Below are 23,264 nucleotides of genomic sequence, written 5' to 3' on the forward strand. Positions count from 1 at the left end.
CTCCAAATATAAAATAAGGAGACAGGAATGCCGGCATGGGGTACAACCTTGGCTACCTCTGGAACACAGCTTCTCTGTGCTGACTCGCAGGAGACACATTCCAGAGGATTCACCTCAAAGACTCTGGCTTCTGTCTTATTGAACATGGTAATTCTTCAGCCCCAGATGACCAGCATCAATTATCCCAGGAAAGTGAAGGTTTCATGTGTGGTCTGGGCTCTTGTTAATCACAGCTAATTCTTCAGCTCCAGCTGACCAGAAATCACAGATTCTCCAAATGGCCTCTTAAGAGGTTTTTGCTTGCCTCTGAAACGTCACAAAGCAGGCTTCTCCGCAGTGCTCACAACACTTATCTTCCAAGCTCCTACAGAACAGTCCACCGAGCGCTCAACACTCAATGACTTTTCTAGGCCAAAGTTTCGAAGTCTTTGTACAATCCTCCCTAAAAACAAGATGGTCACGTCTGTCACAGCGATACTCCACAACACTCCACAGACCAATTTCTGTCTTTGTTAGGGTTTTTACTGCTGTGATAAAACACCATGACCAAAAGCGGTTTGGGGAGGAAAGGATTTATTTGGGTTAGACTTCCATATCACTGTTTATCACTGAAGGATGTCAGGACAGGAACTCAAACAAGACAGGAACCTAAAGGCATGAGCTGATGCAGAGGCCATGGTGTGTGTGCGTGCGTGTGTGTGCGTGTGTGTGCGTGCGTGTGTGTGTGTGTGTGCGTGCGTGTGTGTGCGTGTCTGTGTGTGTGTGTGCGTGTGTGTGTGTGTGCGTGTGTGTGTGTGTGCGTGTGTGTGTCTGTGTGTGTGTGTGTCTGTGTGTGTGTGTGCGTGTGTGTGTGTACGTGTGTCTTGCTCGCTCTCCATGGCTTTCTTATAGAACCCAGGACCACCAGCTCAGGGATGGCACCGTGCACATGGGCTAGTCCCTCCCCACCTATCATAATTCAGAAAATAGTCCACGGGTCTGCTTGCAGCTCAATCTGATGGAGGCATTTATTTAATTGAGGTTCCCTCCTCTTAGATGACTATAGCTTTTATCAAGTTGACATAAAGCTAGCCAGCAAAGTGTGTATTTTAATTTAAAATTTATTGATCTTGTTAGTACTATATTTTATTCTGTAAATGTGTTTTGGTTTTTATATAAAACATGTAAGTGAGGCTGGGTATGGTGGCTCACAGCTGAAATTTCAGTTTGGGAGGCTGAGGCAGGTAGATGACTCTAAGTCCAGTACAAAGTGAATTCATGGCTAGTCTATGGTACGCAAAGAGAATCTGTCTTGGGAAATAAGTTCATATATCACATTGTTTGGATGTACTTTAATAAGAGTAAAAATTCATGCTTAAACTTTTATCAAATGTTTTCTTCATTAAAAGTGAAAATATATAATTACCCAATTTCAAGGACTCTGATCTAGGCTTTAGAGAGAGAAAAATCACCCTCTTACCCACTATGTTTAGCCTTTTCTGCTTAAAATGTTATGAGCCCGTAGATAAAATCATTGTGGGAAAAGGGAAAGGTACCAAGGAAGGTCTGGGCACATCCAGCGAGTTGGCTTATACAGAAAGGGTTACAGCAACATTAGCAGTTACGAAACCACAATATCTACCTCACAAGCAACAGGGCTTCCACAAGGGGATTCAGAGGGCAAACAGGAAAGTAAGTCTTAGCTATAAGCTGAGCAAACATGTCCTGACCCGGCCACTTGGTTCACAGAGCTTGAAAACCTACGGGGAAGAAGCAGCTGGAAGGACTTGGGATCTTGGTCTAAGCCATTTCCCCTTCACAATCAGTATCCACATTCTTGTTTTCTTGCCCAATGCTGAGAAATACGACCTGCTGGGATTTCTGCCCCATGTGTGTCAACAGGGTTGTCCTGCTACTTCACTGCCACTTAGTTCCTGGAGTAGAAACCGTGTCTATTGTGTTTACTCCCTTTCTGTGTGACAACTTTTTAGGTCATACAATTCTCACTCCATTAGTATCTAGGAAATGGTTTCTTCACACTGTCCTTCTTAAAGCAGTAATGCATCTAAAGTACTCAAGTGCATGTATCTGACATCTTACTTCCAGCTCAGCCCCTTCAGGGAGTAGCAAGTTAACACAAATAAGTCTGATGGTGAACAATGATTGCTTTCCAAAGAGTAAGAATGCAAAAAATCACTGTAAATAAGAAAAATCAAACTGCCCCTACCATTGACACAGATGGCTGCTATACTATGTCCTGTAGGTGACAGTTTTGCAATTTCTTCTGAAGCTCAGTAAGGTAATTTCCATGCTCTTGCTTCTAAAAGTAAGTCCTGTCTATCTTATTTTCCTTATCTTTAATATGAATCACGTTGGCTGATCTCATTTCATGTAACCCGGGGGAGAATGTCTATGATAAAGTAGAGAATTTAACCATTCTTTAGACACCAAGATTTAGGCAAAGACCAAGTTTTAAATTGCTTGATTATTTGGCTTATTCCCTTGTTTTAAAATTTAAAAGCATTCCACACCACCACATCTCATAGGACAGAGTTGAGACACAAGATATGAGTTTAGTACTTACTTTAACTAAAAAGTTTTAGCAATGATTGACAGTTATATTTTTCTTGGTAGACAGGTAGATTATAATAATAATAATATCTTTTATACAAATGCATGGAGACTTGAAGAAGGAACGTGAAAACCGCATGGTAGCTTACAATTCCGTTTACAATGTCAGGGTCTGTAAGCACACAGGTGTGAAGCTTGCTTCTAGTACCATTCAGCTATAACGCCTGGGACTGGTCACTCTATTTCCTTACATTTTAATTACTGTCACGTGACTGCTCTACCAATGAAGTGTCAACTGGCTACATGCAAACCTAGCTTGAGAATACCATGCACTTATAAATAGGAAGTGTTGTTGAGAGGTGACTTACTGATTACTGGCCCTCTTGGAGTAATACTACTCTATTTAAAAGTCATTATTGTTTTTACAAAAGGATTCTTATAAAGGTGTCCTAAAGCCAGAGTCTTGACTTTTAGAATAGGATATTATACAAAGAAAGGTAGGTAACAGTTACAGAGTTCAGTAACTCAAAAATAAAATAACTTAATTCTCAGCACAATAACTCAACATTAAAAGGTAATGACGTTAAGATTTTGTAAATGTACAAACCGGGGATGGAACAAACAAACAAACAAACAAACAAACAAACAAACAAGTCCACAATGGCTTAGGTGATGTAAAATACAAGTGCTAACCGTGATAACGTAGCAACCAACTACATGTAAATAAGGCTTAAAAAAAAAGATGATTACTAAGAATACAATTTCTTATAAGTTACAAAAAAAAAAACAAATAAAAATTTGAAATTTTATTTCTGAATAGGCTTAAAAATATTTATCACAAAGGAAGTTATTTAAAGTCTATGGCACAGCCAGATACTTAGGTCTTTCAGCCCAAACTTTTAGAGTCTTACTGCTTTAATAAAAGCAAAGTGACTATTGCTAAGGCCTCAAAATCTGAGGGACAGCCTAGACAATATAACAATGACACAGACAGAGATGGTCTTGGCAGACAGATGATATGACGCGATGATTAGTATCTGGCAAGCTGTCTCCATTTGTGTATCTGTAGGGTCAAATTCACATGATTTCTGGAAGCCGGAGGCTGAGGAAGCCATCTGCATATGTGTCTTGTTGACTCATTGAGTACTTAGTTACGCACAGCCCTAAGTTCATGGCTCAGAACGCTGCCACCCTGTGGCTTCTATAGGTCTTGGATGGAGCTATTAATTCAGTGGTTAGATACATGTAAAGAATATTATGCTTTCAATCATCACCAGTTTATCAGAAAGACAATTGCCACAAATGCTGAAAATGTGCAAAGACAGTGGGAGATGTCCACCAACCAGGTACCATTACAAAGTGTCGTCATCTGAGTCATCACTCTTGGGTTTGGTAAGTCGTTCCAGCTCTTCTCCATCCTAAAAGGAAACATGAAACGAGTAACTAGTTAGAATTCAAGATGTTTCAATATCTTATTGAATACATAAATCGAAGGTTTATTCATTGAATTATGAGTTTCAGTTTGTTAACTGTATATATACATATACATAGATACATATATATACATATACATATACACACACATATATATACACACACACATATGTAAATAATCTGGTCAAATTAAAGAATTGAAATTACTACAGTTAAAAGCACAGATGATGATCAAAAAGTAAAGATGGGACAGGAGAGAGTCAGTGGTGAACAGCACTTACTGCTCTTGCAGAGGACCCAGGTTCCCAGCACCCACATGGTCCTTTACAACTCTCTGTGGCTGACGATCACCTGTAATCCCTGTCCCTGGGGGATGTCTTCTTACCTCTGAGGGCACAGGGCATGCAGATGGTGTACACACATGGAAGCAAAACACTCAGACACGGACAATAAAATAAATCTGAAATTTTTTTTGTTGTTTTATAATGAAAAAAGTGAAGTGTATTCAACTCAGACTAAGACCACCACCTGCAGGTCTTTCAGGGAAGCGATTAAAGGACAGTAAATGATTTTAAAGAAGTCTTGGTCCTAAGATGACTGTAAGTCCTTAAAGAGCAAGGCAGTTATTATAACCTCCTGGAAAGAGCAGAGGACTCCTGAGTGTACTCTCTTGCTGACTTGGGTTTGGGATACATGATCAAGTTGTGTTTTTTGTTTGTTTTTTAATCTTAAAATCTGTTATCAAAACCTCAGAGACATAACACGTGGACTTTTGCTATAAGCCCAGTAAATGACAGATTTTCCTACAGAGTAAAATGGACTCATGATGTGAAATTTAAATGTTCGTCTTTTTTGTTGATAAAAATTGTAAATTCAGAGTAAATATTTTTAGAATATATTCTTATCTAAGAGAGCTCTTATTAAAAGCCATATGTGAAATAAACAGATAACTATGGGAAGATTAAGGTAACAAGTTTTCTGTTTCACATGATTTATCAATGTAAAAGATTAGTTTTTCTTTTCCACAACTACTGTGTAGTGGAAAATCAAGGAACTCGGAGTCAGCCCCCACAGCACAGTAGCAGTTCTTTTACTTAATGTCTATAAAGTATTTGGCTCACTCCCTAATCATACATCTGGGGGAGTCAGGATGGGGCAAGGGATGAGTACCTTTGGGGTCTGCGCTTCTATGTGATACAATTATATAGTTAACACACAAAATCCTCAGGGCACTGTGACTTACATAGTCCTCGCCAGCATCAGAAGTCTAGTGCACGACATTGTCTTCCTTGAATACATGTGCTTTGAACTTAAGAATAAGCACTAAGTGCATTTACACCACTTACCCCACTGGAACGCTCCCAAAGATTGCCACCTAGCTCTCGGATCCTTTCTTGCCTAGGTGCACATTCTAGATGTTGAGGCTTGCTAGCATTATAAATAAATATGGAGAGGAGGACTGATGGGGCTTCTAGGAAAAAATCCAGAGAGGGCCTGAAGTCAAAGACCAGGACCGACACTGTTGTGATGATGACAGTTGTCACCTGGGCCATCAAGACATGAAACATGTTATCTAAGAATTTCAAGATAAAAGCCACTGAAAGGCCCTGGAAGGCAGTCACAAAAATAAGGACTACTGAAAATGCATTGTGGCCATAAAAAAACCCACAGTTCTGAATCTGATCACGATTACTGCTCTGAAGGACCAGGGTCAGCCCGTTAAACACAATGCCAAAGAAATAAAGCTTGCTATTCTGTATGAAGATGCTCTCAGTGTGCTGTGTCCCTTCCTTCAGGATCTTCTCATTGTAGATATTGGCCATTGAGGAAATAAAACACTGAACTATAATCAGAACGTGGCCCAAGCCCAAACGGATGTGACTAAAGACTCTGGCTGTGCTGTTCCACTGGACGTCGCTGAACGCCCACTCCTTCGATGTACAATTGTCTCCTAGGGAACAGTCTCTCCTGAAATGAAGGCAGGAATTAGATGGGGTGAAGAAGGCATCGTGATGAAATCCATGTCCTGCCAAGTCATGCTGTGACGTTTTGGTACTGGCAGTTAGGGCGACGATAGACAAGAACAGAATCAGGAGGGAAGCCCACTGGATCCAGTTCAGATGCCGCCTACGCAAAAGGGAGAAAACAAGATTTTACCACATCTGTGTTTGGGTGAAGTGGTTAAAAAACAAACAAACAAACAAACAAACAAACAGGGGAAGGCGCCTCTTCCCCTGTTAAACGTTCTAATGAAGATTTGGGAACTCGGATACTTGGTTGGATAAACTATACCCAGTTGCTAGTATTCCCTACAACCCGAGTGCACTATAAATTGATGGGCCTGTGTCTCAAGCCCAACCCTCTATTCACTTTCAGAACGCTTTAGGGACATTTTAAACTTCTCCTTCCTACAAATTACCATGAATATGTAGGTATAACACAGCCTCCTGTCTTTGAGGGCTTTCTTGGATTTTAACTGTGATAAATTGTAAATTCTGACAGAGGACCTTAGCTCAGTTTGCAAGAATCAGAAAAGCAATATGGATGAGCTTCAGTGATCGAGAGATAACCTTTCCCAAAGGAGACTAGACTCACAACACACTGTTGATGGCATCAGCTCCTGGGTCAAGGGCCCTAGAATAAGCTATCATAAAACAAAGTACTGGACGATAAGGGAAGAAAAAATTACGCTTGGATAACATTTCTTGTATAACCCAACAAGGCTTTACTCATCGCTTCACCTGATAATAAAATTGTGAATTGTAGAGGGTTTGTACTGTACTCTACTTGGTCATTTACTCAGCTCAAGAACATGCAATCAATAGGCAAACTGGGCAGATAAAGATTTACCCTCCCTCCTGAGGGAGCTTGCATTATAATCAGGAGAGAGCTGGGGAGCTAAGTGATGGCAGACCTGAGACATACGATCCAGGGGGCTATACTGAGGGAGGGTACCTGTAGAGGTAAGGCAGAAAAACAACTATGCCAAGGCCATGAAGAAGGTGCATCTCTCAGTCAGGGACAGTCTGTAAGGCCCTAAGAAGATGGGGAAAGTCGAGCAGAAGCGTAAGTGTCAAAGTGAGAGCTGGAAGTGTAAGAATGCAATCACTAGAGGATTGATTGAGCTCCTAGCACAGTGCAGGCAGCTCCTGATCTTAGGGAAAAAGCTAAGTGAGAGGTAAATGATTTCCTTGCTCATGTGTTTATGAAAGAAGAAGAGAGAGATCTGTCATGGCTTTGTGTATCTTCTTCCTCCTAGATAGCTACAGCTTTTAAGACTCATTCTAAACTCCCAGGACATATGCAGGAAAATGATTCTGACTTCAATTCTACAGTTTCATTCTCTGAAACTGCTAAGTGCCGATGGTAGCTTAGGAAGTAGCATCTGTATATCATGCCTTCTCATGTATGATCTTCACATAAATAGATTAGATCCCAGTGATCAGACTAGACTAGATTAGATCTCCGTCATACCCACGACATGGGATTAAAGCCACAAAGAGCCACAACACTGCTGAGAGGCAGGTGGCACAGTAAGCAGTGGAAAGCTATGAGTAGAAAGAAAAAAACGTAGATAAAGAATGGACATCTAATTTATGAAAATAATTATAATGAATTACTGTACATGGCAGATGAGGACGCTCAAAGCTTCAGAAGGTTTTCATACTGGCAGCTACAGATTTTCTGCTAATATTGTAAAGAAAAGAATCTAAAGGAAAAGCCCTGAAACACAGTCAAAAGTAGCCACTGTAAATAGCTATTGGTACAAGCTAATGCTGTAGGGAAGACAAAAATGACTAAGAATTTGGATGAACATGGGGTATTTTCAGGAGAGGAATATGACGTTTCATCAGCTACTCTGCTGAGGATCTGTGCATAGGTGACGACGTCTCCCCACGTGGTGAGCTCACTGTTCAGTTAGTGAACGGCAGAAGCTCACTGAGCCGAGCACTCACTCCACTGTCCTGTAGGACCGTGCCTGGTGTTCAGAGATGGCTGAAGGCATCTGCTCTCACAAACATCAATTTATGCTTTAGATGATTTTTACAAAATGATCTCATAGTCTCTTACAGCTTAACACATAAATGATAAATTATGAACAGACAATTTGCTTTGTTTAAATTCTTTTACTATATTTTTGTGTGTGCATATGCATGTATGCACATGTGAAGGTCAGAGGACAACCTGCAGAAACAGTTCTTTCCTTGCCCTATGTGTGTCCTGAGGACTGAACTCAGTTCATCGTCTCCATAGCAATCACTTTAATCTGCCGAGCCATCTTGCCAACTGTCCACTATGTGAGAAGCACGAGAGAATCTCCTGCTCCTTTTGCCCCATCCTCTAGGTGAATCACCCTTTGCCCCTTGTTTCTGTGTGTGACACCACCCTGCCAGTCTCTGCATCTGCTGCTCTGAGGGACTGCTGAGGCATCAGCGTTCACAGTGAGGCTCCCCTTATTTTACTTCATAGCCCCAAAGTGCAAAAGAAGTGTGGTACTGACAGTTTAACTTCCAGACTGCTGAAAGGTACGCCCTCTCAGCAAAAACACTGAAAACTTTCAACTTAGCAGGGAAAGGAAAAAATAAGTTAAGGATGTTAGGGTCACTTGAGGGAAAAAAAAATCTGTTCATGAAGCTGAAAAACAAAAAAAAAACAAAAAAAAAAAAACAAAAAAATGAAACCTATCCCAATTTTGCTATTACAAACTATAAATGATCTCAAACTAGAAAAGTTACAGTGATGTATGTGGCCTAAGTGTTTAGGTCAAATGAAAATGAATTTTGCACATGTGTACGTGTGTGTGTGTTGTGGGTGGGGATCAGCAATAAGCAGTGTTTAACACTGTTCAAGCATCCACTTAGGGTGCTGACACATCCCCCATCACTAAGACAAACTCCTGGCCAGTGAGTGGAGTTCTGTGTTCACAGACTTAGTGGATTGAAAGTATTTGAAAAAGATAGATCAGGAGCAGAGTTTATCATTCCTAAAGTAGAAATATTTACATCATATTAGGCAGGACAAATAATTTAAAACTATTTGTATAGCAATTACATTATATTAGGCAGCATATGTAACATAAAGCACTTGGAAAACGCGGCAGATTACATGGGGATACTAAACATTATTTAAGGGAATTTCACATAATTTTTGGCATTCTAGAACAAATCCTATGGCTTCTTAGAGGTAACTATATATAATGTACCATCATTAGCTTACCTATTAAGTGAAAAATTAGGTTCAACTGTGTCAGGTAAGAGCAGTTTTATTGTTTCTATGGTATTTAAAGCAATGCAGAGAATAAAACATAAAAGGACTCACCCGACTGCTTTCTCAAGAAAATACAAAAGATACAAAATATATTTCCTGGTAGCACTGAGTGAGTTCCTAGGGATACAGACTTATAATGATCATAAAGATTCCTCAAATGAAAATTTTTGAAGAAAATTATTGTATTAATGAGTAATACTTTTTTTTTCTGGTTCTATTGGAGAAAACTTATACTTGGTATATAAATTATTATTGACCATTTTTATTCAACCCCCAAGTAAGGCTGTTTTCCAGAATTAAGGAGACAGAACTATGCAAGGTGAGAACAAACCGGTGAGAGAGGATCTGAGGAATAATGCCTGCCATCGGCTTCCACTATGAACAAATCTGGGCAGCAGGAAGGATCAGTAGGTAAAAGCCTGACCACCTGAGCTTGATTATGCGACCGCACAACCGAAGGAAACAATTTATGAGACCTGTTCTCTGATCTCCACACGAGTACTATAGCACCACACGTGCACACATTTGTCATACTCACATCTCTCTCTCTCTCTCTCTCAATAAAAATAATTATGTTTGCATAAAGTTCTATAAAAAAGAAACAAAGACAATTAGCTGACTGAAGTACATGATGTATCCAGTGACAGTTATAATGCGGCTTCTGGAGAGGACTCGAGAGCACTGGCAGGGCCTGTAACGCCTGGGGGATGTTCTCCTTTTTTTCTATTGCTATGACAAACATCTTGACCAAAAGCAACTTGGGGAGGAAACAGTTTATTTGGCTTACATAATCACAGTTCCTCCCTGAAGGAAGCCAGGGAGAAACCCAAGCAGGGCAGAAAACGTGAGGCAGGAACTACAGAGAGATCCTGGAGGAAGGCTGCTTACTGGTGTGTTCTCCATGGCTTACTTAACCTGCTTTCTTTTACCATCCAGTGCCACCTGCCAAGGAGTAGCCCTACTGGCAGTGAACTGGGTTCCCCCAATCCCCTATCAATCATTAATCAGGATAACAAGATAATGGCCCCAAAGACTTGACTACAGGCAATCTGATGGAGGCACTCTCTCAAACCAAGGTTTCTCTTCCCAGATAACTCTGGCTTGGGCGAGCTGACAAGAAAAGAATGGGGCGTACCACTGGCCAACAACTCTAAGGAGGGAACCATTCCTGGAACTTGCCTTTTTGTTAGCCTGCAGTGTCTACAGGGAGTACTGCTGTCACATTACAGGGTAACTCTAGCTAGACTCATGTATGTCTATATGTGTATATATTTCAGGACTTCAGTAGCTTCCGCATGACTTTTGAAGGTCTTTGGTGTCAGTTATCCCTCTCCATAGTCACTCCTCTAACAGGTCTCCAACTCTTTACCCACTTAACCCTTTCTGTTCCTGTCCCCCCTTTAACTCTTAAGGCACTGTGTTGGAGCTCATCTTCCTGGAGGTTCTTTCATCCCCTGGAAATGGCTCCACACTACTTCCTGCCTTCTTTGCAAGCTTTCCATAGGCTAGCGTTCATAGTGCCACAAGGTGCTATATATGCTCTCAGAGGAGAAAAGTAATTATCTACCTTCCCCAGCTGGGAACCCTGAGAAATACAGTAACTATCAGCTTAGCAATACATCCTGCTGATACAACAGTGACATAAACGTCACAGAAGTAGCCGACCTCCTCTTACTGACTTTAAGGCCCACCCCACAAGTTGAAGCCTATACCTGCACTGTTATCAGGGACAGGAGCCTGTGGCTAGACGAATCATAGCCCTAGAGGAGTATCGATTACTATTATTCTGTTAAATAGGCACACTACTAAACTAACTCCTAATGATTTACCATTACACTTGTAGATTAATGTATCTCTTAACCCGCATCACAGAAGTTTTGCTTTGCATTAGATGGTAATTAACATAAGGACCCACAAGTGGTCAAAGTTCAGAGAAAAAGAGATTGTCTGACTCCCTCCTCCCAAGGCTGAGGGCTAACTGGGGAGGTGGCAAAAAGGTGAGGGCCAGAGGTGGTGAATAACTTCAGGAAACAGTGTCTCCTGGACACAGCTGGGCAGATGTGTATACGAGCTCATGGCAACTGTGACAGCATAACAAGACCTATGCAAGCTCAAGAGAGAAAGAAAGAGAGCACACAGCAGGCAGGTGGGCACACAGTCCCATTCCTCCATAAAGAATGGTTAGGAACTGATGGCTGCTAGAACAGGGAAGTTAGTGTTCTTCAAGGGTGCTGCCCCTTGTAGACTGGATGTGGGTAGCAATCCTAGAATTTGGGAGGTCGAAGCAGGTGGACTGTGAGTTCCAGACTATTCTGAGTTACAAAGTAAGATCTTGTCACAAAACAAACATCTTTTAAAAAGCCACTAAAAATTAAAATACCAACAAATCATAATCAAATATCTTACTTTTGAAAAGTTCAAGGTATTTCATACACCTGATGGCAGAGAACTTAAGCAGCACTGGAGCTGCACTTCCTCACTGGGTAAACAAGGAACCGAATATACAAGGCTGATGAGAAATGAAATGGTGGCCTATGGATTCTGAAGGCTCAGCACTCTGCGTCAATTACCGACAGCCAGACTGGCCCACTTTAAAGGATGGCGTGTGCTTCCATTCCGAATTACTTACTTCAGCACTATCCTGAATAGAAGAGCTGTTGTTATAATGCTAAAATTCGAGAAGATAACAGCCATGGCCTAGAAAGAGAGAGAAGATAGGATTACAATCCCGGAGAAGCACTGACCTCAGGCCCTTCCAGCTTGCCAGTTCACCTGACACAAAAGCTTTTCAGTCACAAAGCAGAGGGTTATTAGGGCAGCTGTTTCACTGTGGGGTTAAATTCTATTTTTATTGCTTGTTAAATTTATGCAGATAAGATCAAGTTAATTAGTCAGGATTTGACAATATGTGTTGAAGTTTGGCCAAAGCATGTATAAATGACCTGAATGTATTTAGACCAAGAAATACAAAATCTAAAGGTGAAGTACTTTTAACGGCTGTCAAAGCACTTTATAGACCTTTTAAAAATTATTAATTTTGTGTGTGTAGTTCTGGGAATCAAATAAGAGCTGTTGACACCTTATCATTGAGCTCTAACCATACGCCCCTTACAACTGGTTAATACTGGCTTTATGGGCAGAGAAGGGAACATGAAGGCCTATTACTATGGTAAGAAAGTGCAGGTACATCTTTAAGCATCTTTGTTATTTTAGAAACAATCAGTTTTCCAGCTGAAATGACATGACTTAAAACATAATTCACATAAGATAGTCTTTGGATTTGATTTGAATTACTCTAAATATTTAGAACTGTATTACCCAGATTTTGTAGTAGTTTGTTTTTGTGAATACAGTTATATTTCTGTTTAAATTGACAACACACATACATTATGTATTGCTCAGAATATATGAAATTCTACTGGATTTGTTAACTTATAACTGGATCTGGCAATGCTAATATTTTTAAACAATAATCAAAAGGTATGTTTCATTTTTCTTTACTTCTTGCTATCACTTCCAGGTGGATATACAGAGAAACCAGATGTGCTTTTATTTATCTGTAATTTTAGCACCCAGAAGGCTAATGCAGGAGGATCTGGAGCTCCTGTGTAGTCTGAGACATAGTAAAACTCTGTATCAAGAAATTAAATAAACAAACAATGGACACTACGAGTCTTATATAACCACTAACAAAAGCAAACATAGCTACAACAGTTAAAAACAAAAAAGTGAAACTCAATAAAACTAGTTGTAATTCTAAGAATATAATGTTTTTCTATTGAATTTTGTAATAAGAGTTAGTCAATCATATGTATTTAGTGGTCATAAAGAATAGTAATTTACTATAAATACATACTGTATAGTGACTGAATCTGGGTAATCAACACTTCTAGCTTCCCAATCATTTATTATTGGTCTGCCTGGGAGACAATGAGTGGATTTTCTCAGTGCGCCTAACTATAACACAAGTGTTTGCGAGCTTCAGGTTGAGAGAAGAGGAAGAGGTGATGAGGAAAGAGGCTGGTTAGAGTAGGGAAGTAGCAGTGCTGAGCAGTCACACAGAGCAGTGCAAATGCACATAACTAGTCAGTCTGGCTGTTTCCTATGTTAACACCAGAGGCTGCATCTAATTATATATAGTCCTTGTCCTAACACTTCTATCTATGTGCCTTTATTTAATTTCTTAAGGAGAATTAGGCAAGAAATACATAGAGTAAATCATATAATTTATTTCATAATATTTGTGGTTATAGCTGCTCGGGAAGAGCCAAGCAATAAATACGGAAGAAGAATAAGGAAGTTGCAATTCTGCTTAATCATGAGCATGTGGGAACAGGTATAAATATACAGCTAATCTGTTGGCTTCCAATAAAATGTAGGTAGTATTTACTATTGAATACAAATAACCACATTGCTGTGATAGGAATTATCAACTCTGAAAAGGAGTAAAGAAGAATTTAGAAGTAGGTATGTTACATAAACTGAACAGTTACCATTATTACAAATCACACTGAAAGGGGAAAATAAAATAGACATCTGGGGTAGATGTAGAGAGGGAACTGGGTTGGAAAGGGGGTAGGAAGAGGAACAGGAGGGATCAAGTGTAGGGAAGATGCTGGGAGAGAGAACTGGAATCAGTGTGTGTCTGTGTGTGTGGAATGGGGTGGTGGTATCTCTGGGACAAGCTAGAAATCTAGGACAATGGAAACTCTCAGGAATCTGTAAGGGTGACCCTGGCTAAAACTCCTAGCAAGAGGGGATGTGGGAGACGAACTGGTAACGTCCTATAGCCAGGCAAGACTTCCAATGGAGAGGTGGTGATACTGAGCCAGACACAAACCTTCGAACCACAGTGTTTCTGCTTATAAGAGGCACAGGGAATAAGGAGGGAGCAGAAAGTGAGGGAATGGCCGGCCAAGTGATGACTGGCCCACCTTGAGTCCCACGCCATGAGAGAGAGCCCACCCTTGATACTATGAGTAATCTGTATACTTGCAAAGGAGGCTAGCATAACAGTCATCCAAGAGGCTTTACCCAGCAGCTGATGAAACAGACACAAAGAGACTCAAAGCCAAATACTAGGTGAAGCAGAGGGAATCTTGTGGAAGAGGGGAGGAAGGACTGAAAGGGCCAGAGAGGTCAGAAAACTCCACAGGGAAATCTACAGAAACAACTAACTGGGTCCACAGGGGCTCGCAGAGACTGAACCCCCAAACAGAGAGCATGCATAGGGTGGACTTAGTCCTTCACAGACGTAACAGATGTACAGCTTGGTCCTCACGCGGAGGCGGAGGCAGGGCTGAGTCTGACTCTGTGGCCTGCCTGTGACTCCCTCTCTCCTAACTAATGGCCTGGACAGGAGAAGATACACTTACTCAGTCTCACTGCAACTTGATAGGCCAGGGTGGGTTAATATCCAAGGGAGGCCTTTTCATCTCTGAGGAGAAAGAGAGCAGGGCCTAGGGGGAAGGGAGAGGAGAGGGGGGAACTGGCAGGAGAGGAGGGAAGGGAAGCTCTGATTAGGATATAAAGTCAATAAATTAATGAAAAACAAAACAACAAATAAAACAAAAGACAAAAACGTCCCCCACATCACAGAGCAGGGAGGAGGCAGGTGTTGGCCTAAGTACCTTTGAGCTGGTTTAGCATTTTTTCCTCTACTTTATAGAGAGAAGAATTGAAACAGAGGGAAGGCAGGGCACTCCCAGTCACACGGACTTCACATGAGAAAAAGCGCCAAGCTCTTGATTCCTATTATGTTCTACGGCTCCCTCTTCTTCATCTGTTTCTAAAGCAGATCAGGGAGGCTTCACAGAAAGGATCAGTACCAATAGAAATACTACTTATAATTAAAGCGTTTAATTTTATTATTTTTAAAAAATATAACATAGGCAATAAAATCCCTCACTTTAAAAAATACTGGGGAAGGGAGCAATGGAACCCTAACTAACTACAGGTAAAGTAGAAAACAGAATTTCTTTTTTTTCTTTTCTTTTTTGAGTGGGGATCTTTACATAGCTCTGGCTGTCCTGGATCTCACTATGTAGAGCAGGCTGGCTGCAAATTCTCAGAGATCTGCCTGCCCCTGCTTTGGAAGCACTAGCTAGGATTAAAGGTGTGAGTCACCACCCAGGCAGAAGGCTTTTAGTTGTGATTACCAATGCCTTTCCAAATTAATACAAAAGATGTATCGGAAGCGAGTATTCCTAGTATTATCAGCTGAATTGATATAGTCCACACTCTTAAGGAATCTATAGATAAGATTAATTTAGAAATGGGCTAGCAAGATGGGAAAAGGGGCTGAGAGCCAGTCCCTTTGATTGATCTTGAGCCCATACAGTAGAAGGAGAGAACAGACACCCATGACGAGCTCTTCTGGCCTCACTTTCTGCCATGACACATGTGTACACACATACATACAAACATATAAAAAAGTAGCAGAAGAAGTCATATAGTGAGTATGGGTATACATGCTTACAAATAGTAAGTGGATAAACTACAATTAAAACAGGGAAAGGGAGGTCCATCAGCTGTACTATTTTCTGCATACTGGAAATCTGAGTGGACGTCTTGAATGGTCAGGAGAGAGCTCAAACTAAAGGGAGACTGATCATTTACACAAATCACCGTGGCTTCTGAATCCTTGTGCCTGAGAGCAAGTCCCCACCCCACCAAAAACCCAGCACAGAGATCACTAGCAATGTGAAGATTTGGCACAGACAGGCAAATCCGTATTCAGATGGTTCTAGAGAAGTGTCAGAAAGGCCAGTGGAAAAATGAGCAAAAGGAAGGCCAGTTTGGGGATTCACTTCTTCGTGTCTTCTCGATGGAATTTCCTCTGCTGCGTTGTTACTTACAGGCTGCAGATAGGATAGGACATAGAAGACAATCAAGTTGTCCAGGAAGTACAGGAAGGCAGGGATGGACCACTTCAGGAAACTGGAGAATTCCTTCCAGGAAGTACATCTCAAATGTTTACTTTGATGATCTTCTGAAGAGAGAAAGATATGAATCATACAAAACAATCATACAACCAGCAAACAATCTTCAATGAGAATGCTTATGTTTCTATTGAAAGGACACTAAATTTGATTACTAGTGTAATTCTATAAACTGGACCTTATTAAACTGCCCAGGAAGTGACTTCAGGTTTACAGAAGTAAAAGATAATATGGCACTTTTATTAGTAACTCTTTTTGTTCCCACCTGTGTGTCATTGAACAATTGGCCAGACCCTTAGCAGAAACAGAACTATAATCTTAGTAACTCAAAGCGACTCTAGATAGACTTATATGCTTTACTTCTATCAACAGAGTAAGTGAAAGAAAAAACCAGTGGAGCCTTTATGCTTTCACTCTCCCCTCAGGAGGTGATCAGAGAAAGGAACTCATAGGTGAACATTTCTGCGCATGGACTGGAGATGGTTAACTTTTTACTAATATTGGTTTATCTATTATTCCTGCTCCAGACTTCCAGAGACATAGGGAGGCAATGCTGTGATAGAAAGGAGGAGAGAGAGAGACAGAGACAGAGAGAGAGAGAGAGAGAGAGAGAGAGAGAGAGAGAGATTGATTGAAACCCTTCAAGCAATGCAGACATTTCATGAAATTATGAAATGCACTCAACTGACTAGAAACTCATCACAGACTGAAACTGTGTGGTGTGAAGACTTCCTATGCAAGCACTTTCATGCTCTAAAAGCTCTGTTTAGTTTGCACGAGATGAAAGAGTAATACAATAGTGCCAAAGCTCATAACTGGGGAACTGAGATGGAGAATTAAGAAAACCCCACTGAGTAAATCTAACTCAACAAGTGATGAGGAGCAGGGCATTGGGAAATAAAATGGAAAAGCTCCCAGCTCCCCTCCTTCCAATACAACTCTCCTAACATTTTCTTTGATCCTCTTTCCCTGCTTATAAAATATACATGTGCCTGGATTAGACTAAATGATATAAATGCTGCACTGGTTCTAATGTTTCTTGATAGCATGACTTAGGGAATGTACAGGATTAGCAATTACCTTTCTTCATAATGCAGAGGGACACAAGTATACAGAGAATCAGCTTCATCAGCTCTGAGCACACATTCACAGTAGTAGGGAGGTAGTCATACTTGTTCTCTGAAATGTAACAGGGAAATTTAAAACCATCCAGTTTATTCTGCATGCTTTTACATGTAATTAATATATTTTAAATTTAAAAATCAAATAATGCTTGTTACAGTAAATGTCTTTTGGCTGGCACAGTTTGTCTCAATATCTGGATACATATGTTGGTAGGTTAGGACCAAGAGCAAAGAATGTTCCATGGGGTGGAGGCAGAGACTGACTTCTAAACAGATAATACCAGTCAGCACCTGACTCATCAACAGCTAGGAATTTATCAGCGAAATTAGTATTTAGCCTGACTCATTTGCCTTACAAAAAGGTAACATTGCCAATGACGGGTCTTTAACTCAGACTTTTCCAAGCTGGTTCATATTATAGTACATACTAGAACACTGCTTGGTTCACCAGCACTTGGCATAAATGGTAAAATGGGGTAGAAAAAACTATCTGGCAAAGAACTTTGCTATTTTTAAGGGTGAGAGGCAGTAACTCTGGGTCACTACACCCATTGACAAATTATAAAACATATTCTAGGTAACAGGTCAACTGAATTAAGAATGAGGTCTGGTTAGCATGCTTTGGTCTCAGTAATAACCTGTTTTTTTTCTAAGTACTTAACGATAACCTGCTTTATAATCGTGACAAGAACAAACAGAGTCTTTAGTAAGTACTATTTTTACAAATGCATTTCTCTTTTGCAAACACTTGGTTGCTTTCTCTTAGTCGTACTAAAACTTGGCAAACATGGTAGGTGGTTTGCCAACTTAACCTTCTCTCTCCAATTTTCCCCCTCTTTGCTGCAGAATCACTTGAACATTCAACATATGCCAAATTGACTACTTGTCTGTTTCTGGGTACCATCTATCAACCTCTACAACAGCATTTGACAGACTATATTGTTTATTTATTATGCTTATGAAACTCTTAGAGAGTAAATGTCCAAAGACAAACAGACCAGCCTTTGGTCACCTTCATATAACTGGCATTTAATAAATATCCAGCTGAATGTAAATATTTGCTTGTTCAACTATGTACTGGTCAAAGACTACCTCCTCCCTTTATTCATTTTAAAGTCAGACTTAAATCACACTGTTATCCTTAAAAGGCACTTTTCATAATCTTCATCAGGATATACAAACAAAATGAAAATGAAAGAAAATGAGACACAAGGAGGCTCCAATTACAATAGTAAACACGGTGAAAATGTTATTTAGCTCAGTTTTGCTCTCTGTTAGTTCTTTCTGGTATTCCTCTCACAGATAATCCCAAACTGTGACAGTATGTATGGCCTCAGCCCACTTATCTCTTACACATACTTAGACATAGTTTTCCTCTAGTTCCAGAGAAAGGAACCATGGCCTTACATCTGCCCATTCTCCTGTCAGAATCTGTGCTTCTCAGGATTAGTTTCAATAAATACCTACTCTGACTTCAGCATTGCTCCTTTATTCCTCTATTAATCTGACTTTTAGCACTCATAAAGCTTAAAATTCGATAAATGAAATGTAAGATCAGGCTCTGTCACACATTCCTCCTCATAAAAGTCTATCAGTCAACATCCATTTGGTTTTTTACTTTATTATTGTACTCAAATTATTCATTTTTTTTTCTTTTTTCAAGACAGGGTTTCTTTGTGTAACTCTGGCTGTCCCAGAACTAGCTCTGTAGGTTAGGCTGGCCTAAAACTCAGAGACCCTTCTCTTTTGCTTCCCAAATGGTGGAATCAAAGGTGGGTGCCACCACTGTCTGGCTCAAATATTTGATAAATATTGTCTAATTACAAATGCTATGGCGCTTGTTTTAATGGGTACCTTTTCATGGTGTGGCCATTTTGTCTTATCTGTTTTGGTTAACTGGTGAGTCTACATTGTCATCTTTCTTAGATGTGGAGTCCCCTGTGACATGCCTCTAGGTGCATTTGTAGGGATGTTTCCAGAGAGCTTAAGACAAGGGATAAAGTATCCTGAAGGTAGTGAGGCAAACTACCATAAGGCCTTGGGTCCAGGTTGAGTAAGAAGGGGAAAGGGAAAGAGTGAGCTCTCTGGTAGGATTCACCTCTTTGATTCCCGTGGATTTGCTATGACCAGCAGCTGCCTCACAGTCCTACCTTTACGATTTCCCTGCCATGATGCACTTTGTCCTCTTACACTCTAAGCCAAAACAAACCCTCCCTTCCTTGAGTTTGCTAGCTCTTTCACATTCTAAGCAACAAAGTCACTAAAACATGTGGGTGGGTGGGTGGGTGGGCTCCCCACCTCTCTTTCCTTTCCCAACCCTCTTTGCAAACTCTGCACGTGAACCTCTGCTTCCTATGATCCTCCTGCCTTCGCCTCCCAAATCCTGGGATTAAAAACCTATCAAATGCATATGACCCTGGCTCCCAGCTCTGATGAATTCTTTACGTTCAGGATGTTGGCCTTGTACTTAATGTAATTCTCACTGCTGTCTTCTCATCTGCACAAGCTGCTGCTCCTAAAGTCTAAATATCAGTTCAAGAATAACTGCGATCTAAATCCTGTAACGTTTAGTTTAAAGCTCACCAAAAACAAGTAACTACTTCCTTTTACTCCTTTACTAGGTATTATCTTTGCGTGTGTTTGTGCGGTCACTGTAACACACTGCAGTAAATAGGGCATACCTCCTGGAAGGTAAATACCTTGTAATTTTTTCCAAGCTTGACCCAACTTACTTTTCCTACTAACAGTCTCCACATTTCAGCTAAAAACACTACCAAACTACTTGAACTGGAAAAATTTTTTAAAAATCCAGTATTTCATCTTCTTTAACCCTCACATTCAACACACTGTCCAATTGCATATTTTTGTGTTTTGAATATTTCTTGACTCTATCGTCTATATTCTGAAGGCAGCGTTGATTAGTCTTTATCATCTGTGGCTTGACTTTCAATAATCTCCTATCTAACTGGCCTTCTTCCAGTCTATTCTACTGGCAAGCAGTTAGAATCCTTCAGATATTTATTTGCCCACACCCTAGGCAGAACACCACAGCTTGGCATAGCCTTTAACTATGTGTTGCTTCTCTCTTTAGTCAAACCCCTTTGTGACACAACACTTTTAAGTGTTTTGTGAACAATATTCATTCTCTCTCTCTCTCTCTCTCTCTCTCTCTCTCTCTCATTTGTTTGATTTTTTTTTTTCAAGACAGGGTTTCTCTGTGTGTGTGTGTAGCCTTGCTGTCCTGAAATGATCTAGACCAGGGTGGTGGTCTTGAACTCACAGAGATCTGCCTGTCTCTGCCTCCCAAGTGCTGGAATTAAAGGTGTGGGTCACCATCACATAATAAATCTTTATATAATCTGCCCCAGCTGTTTGCTGTTTTGCCTCTGTTCCTTTTTATAGGTTGCTGTCTTCTATTTCAATGCCCCATATCCCTGATCTTCTGGGAAACAACTGGCATCTAATGAGAAGTGGCCCTGCTTCCTATGCACTGCCCGCCATCCTTTCCCAGACATACACAATACTTTTTCATAGGCTATCTCTGCATCTTGGACATAGTCTTTTTATTGCATTTCTTATAATAACAGACTTCTATTACACATTTACATGTTTATCTCTTCTAATAAACCGAGTTCTTAATGACATGGTCTGTATCTTATGCACTTTGAACTCTATGACTGTGATGGCTAATATTACCAAGGATCTAGACTCCCGTAAGAAACTAGGCCTCTGGTCATACCTGTGAGGAACTATCTCAATTAGATTAGCCTCTGAGCATGCCTAAAGGGACTATGTAAATTATCTTGAGGTGGGAAGACCCACAGGCAACAGCATTTCATAGGGTGGGATCTTAGACTAAATGAGAAGATAAGGTCTTTTAAAAAGAGTTTTCCTGTAATATCATGTGAATGGGTGAAGACTTCTAGCTAGGTGGCAGAAGAAGAGTGTTTAGGAGATTTGCTGGGAACGGAACCAGCCAGTGTTCTTTGCTTCTCTGGGCTATCTCTCTGGCCCCGACCCTATTCAATCTCTTCTGGATACCTGTGGGTGGACATGTGACTAACTGCTACAAGCTTCCACTGCCACGCCCTCCTGGCCATGGTGAGCCCTACTCTCAGACATCCAGCCCAGAGAAACCTTCCCCTTTAACCTGCTTTGGGCAGGTAATTTTGTCAGAGCAGAGAGGGAAGAAACAAACACACTATTAAAACTGAGCCCAGGGCCTGTAAGATAAACAGTACCCGAAGTTAAGACTTACACTCACAGGTAGGGGCCCAAGTAGGCTACTAAAAGTCACGATGTCATGATTTTATAGTTGTCAATAGTTAAGAAGTCACCAATGCAGTTTTGTGGAATTGAATGTTTGCATAAACCCTTAAAAAAGTTTGAGCATACATACCAAACTTTTTACTGTCCCATTGATAAATTATGCTGACTCACACAAATGCCAAGAAACTAAGCAAATATATTGTTTTTCCAAATAGGCTACAGTCGTCTATTTTGCCAGAGACCCGGAAACACTTGTTGGGTGAGGTATAATCAGATGTTACGGCACACTGCTTTATTTTGCACTTGAATGATCTAAATTTCATTCAGGGTCAAAAAAATCTTGCCAAGGAACACAAGGTTAAAGTTTAAATTTTAAATACACTTTATCGTTGACCTTTTAAAGCACGGCACTTTAAAAGGTATCGTGTATAATTTACTCATAAGAACACCAGACAAATGCTTACAAGTACCCCATACACATTACTTCTTAACTCACCTTCGTTGGCAGAGTATTTGACCAGTAAGATGCGACTTGAACTTAGAGTGATGAATATGACACCTAACAGGAATGTGTACAGAGTCGGTGGGCCTAACCCGGGGCGCCTGAAGCACTTTCTTTCCATTCCACTGCTTTTTTTAAATTGTCTTAAAAAGAGCACTCTCATGAGCAGCCCTTTCGGCAGACCTAAGGATTAAGCACAATGCAACTACTTTAGACTGCATAACAGAAAAGGAAACCTGCAGATGTCTGGCCACAATTGCATCAGAACGAAGACGGCTGAGGAGAACAGAGAGAACTTACGGGAAACAAACAATACTGCCAAAATCTGATAGGAGTGGCAATTCTTGAGACAGAAAGGGGATGGCCAGATTGGAAATAAGTTAGGAAGTGCGTAACTGACCGTCTGGGACTGCAGAAAAGCAGTTTATTCATATTAACTTTGGTCCGAAAGGAACAAATTTTGGAATGGACTTTTTTGGGGTACTCTTAATAGCACCTCTTCCTTCGGAGTTGAAAAAGAGCTTACTGGGAACGATTCTTTTACAGAAAAAAAAGTCACAGTGCAAATAGTTGAAACACAGCTAATGACTTTTACTGAGCCAGGATGGGAGCATCAGGCTCGTCTTGGGCCAGTGAGCCTAACTGGTCAATTTTTTCATGACAGATGGACACGAAATTCCAGGCAGGGTAAATACTTGCCCAAAGCGCACAAGTAGGATGGGCACATAGAGCCGTCGAGGGCCGTAGACACAGGCCCAAGTTAGAGATCAGGTGGGCGCAAGCGAACAGAAGGCTAGTGGTCAGCACTCCTCCACCACTGCCAGGTTTCCCTCGCTGTCAGGGAAACCCTCCCACACATGCGCAATAGGAATAGCGGGCGGCTCCCTCGCCCCTAACACGCTCGTGCAACACTGCCCGCGGGGGCGCGGTGCGCGGTTACCTCAGTCGCTCAGGGAAGGTTCTAGTGGAAGAACGGACATCATAGAGCTGAGATAGTGACTGCCTAGCTCCGTAGTAGCAGCAGTAGGTTTTGAAGGCCCATTGGTGGGGAAAGTATGAGCCGGGAACAAAGGCGAGAAGACACCCTTCTCCCGCTGCCTTGCAGGGCTGGATCACAAAGCTGAGTGCCAGGGAAAAGCGACCTGCTCGCCCATTGCGCAGGCGCGCCCATTCCGG

The 23,264-nt window shown here is 41.0% G+C and overlaps 1 protein-coding gene across 2 annotated transcripts; it reads right to left on the reverse strand.

The window, feature by feature from the left end:
* Positions 1-2,547: 2,547 nt before the first annotated feature.
* Positions 2,548-23,251, reverse strand: Slc35a5 (solute carrier family 35 member A5). 2 transcript variants are annotated; one of them, XM_032900239.1, is made up of 7 exons: positions 23,029-23,251; positions 22,083-22,271; positions 17,274-17,372; positions 16,110-16,240; positions 11,882-11,949; positions 5,331-6,111; positions 2,548-3,968 (listed from the first exon to the last, which is right to left on the reverse strand). In XM_032900239.1, exons 2-7 carry the CDS (start codon positions 22,249-22,251, stop codon positions 3,903-3,905), a joined length of 1,314 nt encoding a protein of 437 aa, XP_032756130.1. In that variant the 5' UTR covers positions 22,252-22,271; positions 23,029-23,251; the 3' UTR covers positions 2,548-3,902. The 2 variants fall into 2 exon arrangements, with proteins under 2 accessions (XP_032756130.1, XP_032756129.1); XM_032900238.1 differs by having other exon boundaries at positions 16,110-16,243.
* Between the last annotated feature and the right edge of the window lie 13 nt (positions 23,252-23,264).

The sequence above is a fragment of the Rattus rattus genome, chromosome 4, assembly GCF_011064425.1.
Source record: "Rattus rattus isolate New Zealand chromosome 4, Rrattus_CSIRO_v1, whole genome shotgun sequence".
Taxonomy (NCBI): domain Eukaryota; kingdom Metazoa; phylum Chordata; class Mammalia; order Rodentia; family Muridae; genus Rattus; species Rattus rattus.

Bases quoted from the DNA above. Each gene is read 5' to 3' on its own strand.
- Slc35a5 (XM_032900238.1), bottom strand. From the start codon at position 22,251: ATGAGAGTGCTCTTTTTAAGACAATTTAAAAAAAGCAGTGGAATGGAA. The intron at 6,112-11,881 runs GTAAGTAATTCG...CCTTTTGCGTAG, and splicing joins CTATTCAGGATAGTGCTGAA to GCGGCATCTGAACTGGATCC. The intron at 3,969-5,330 runs GTAAGTGGTGTA...GTTTCCTTTTAG, and splicing joins TTTGGGAGCGTTCCAGTGGG to GATGGAGAAGAGCTGGAACG.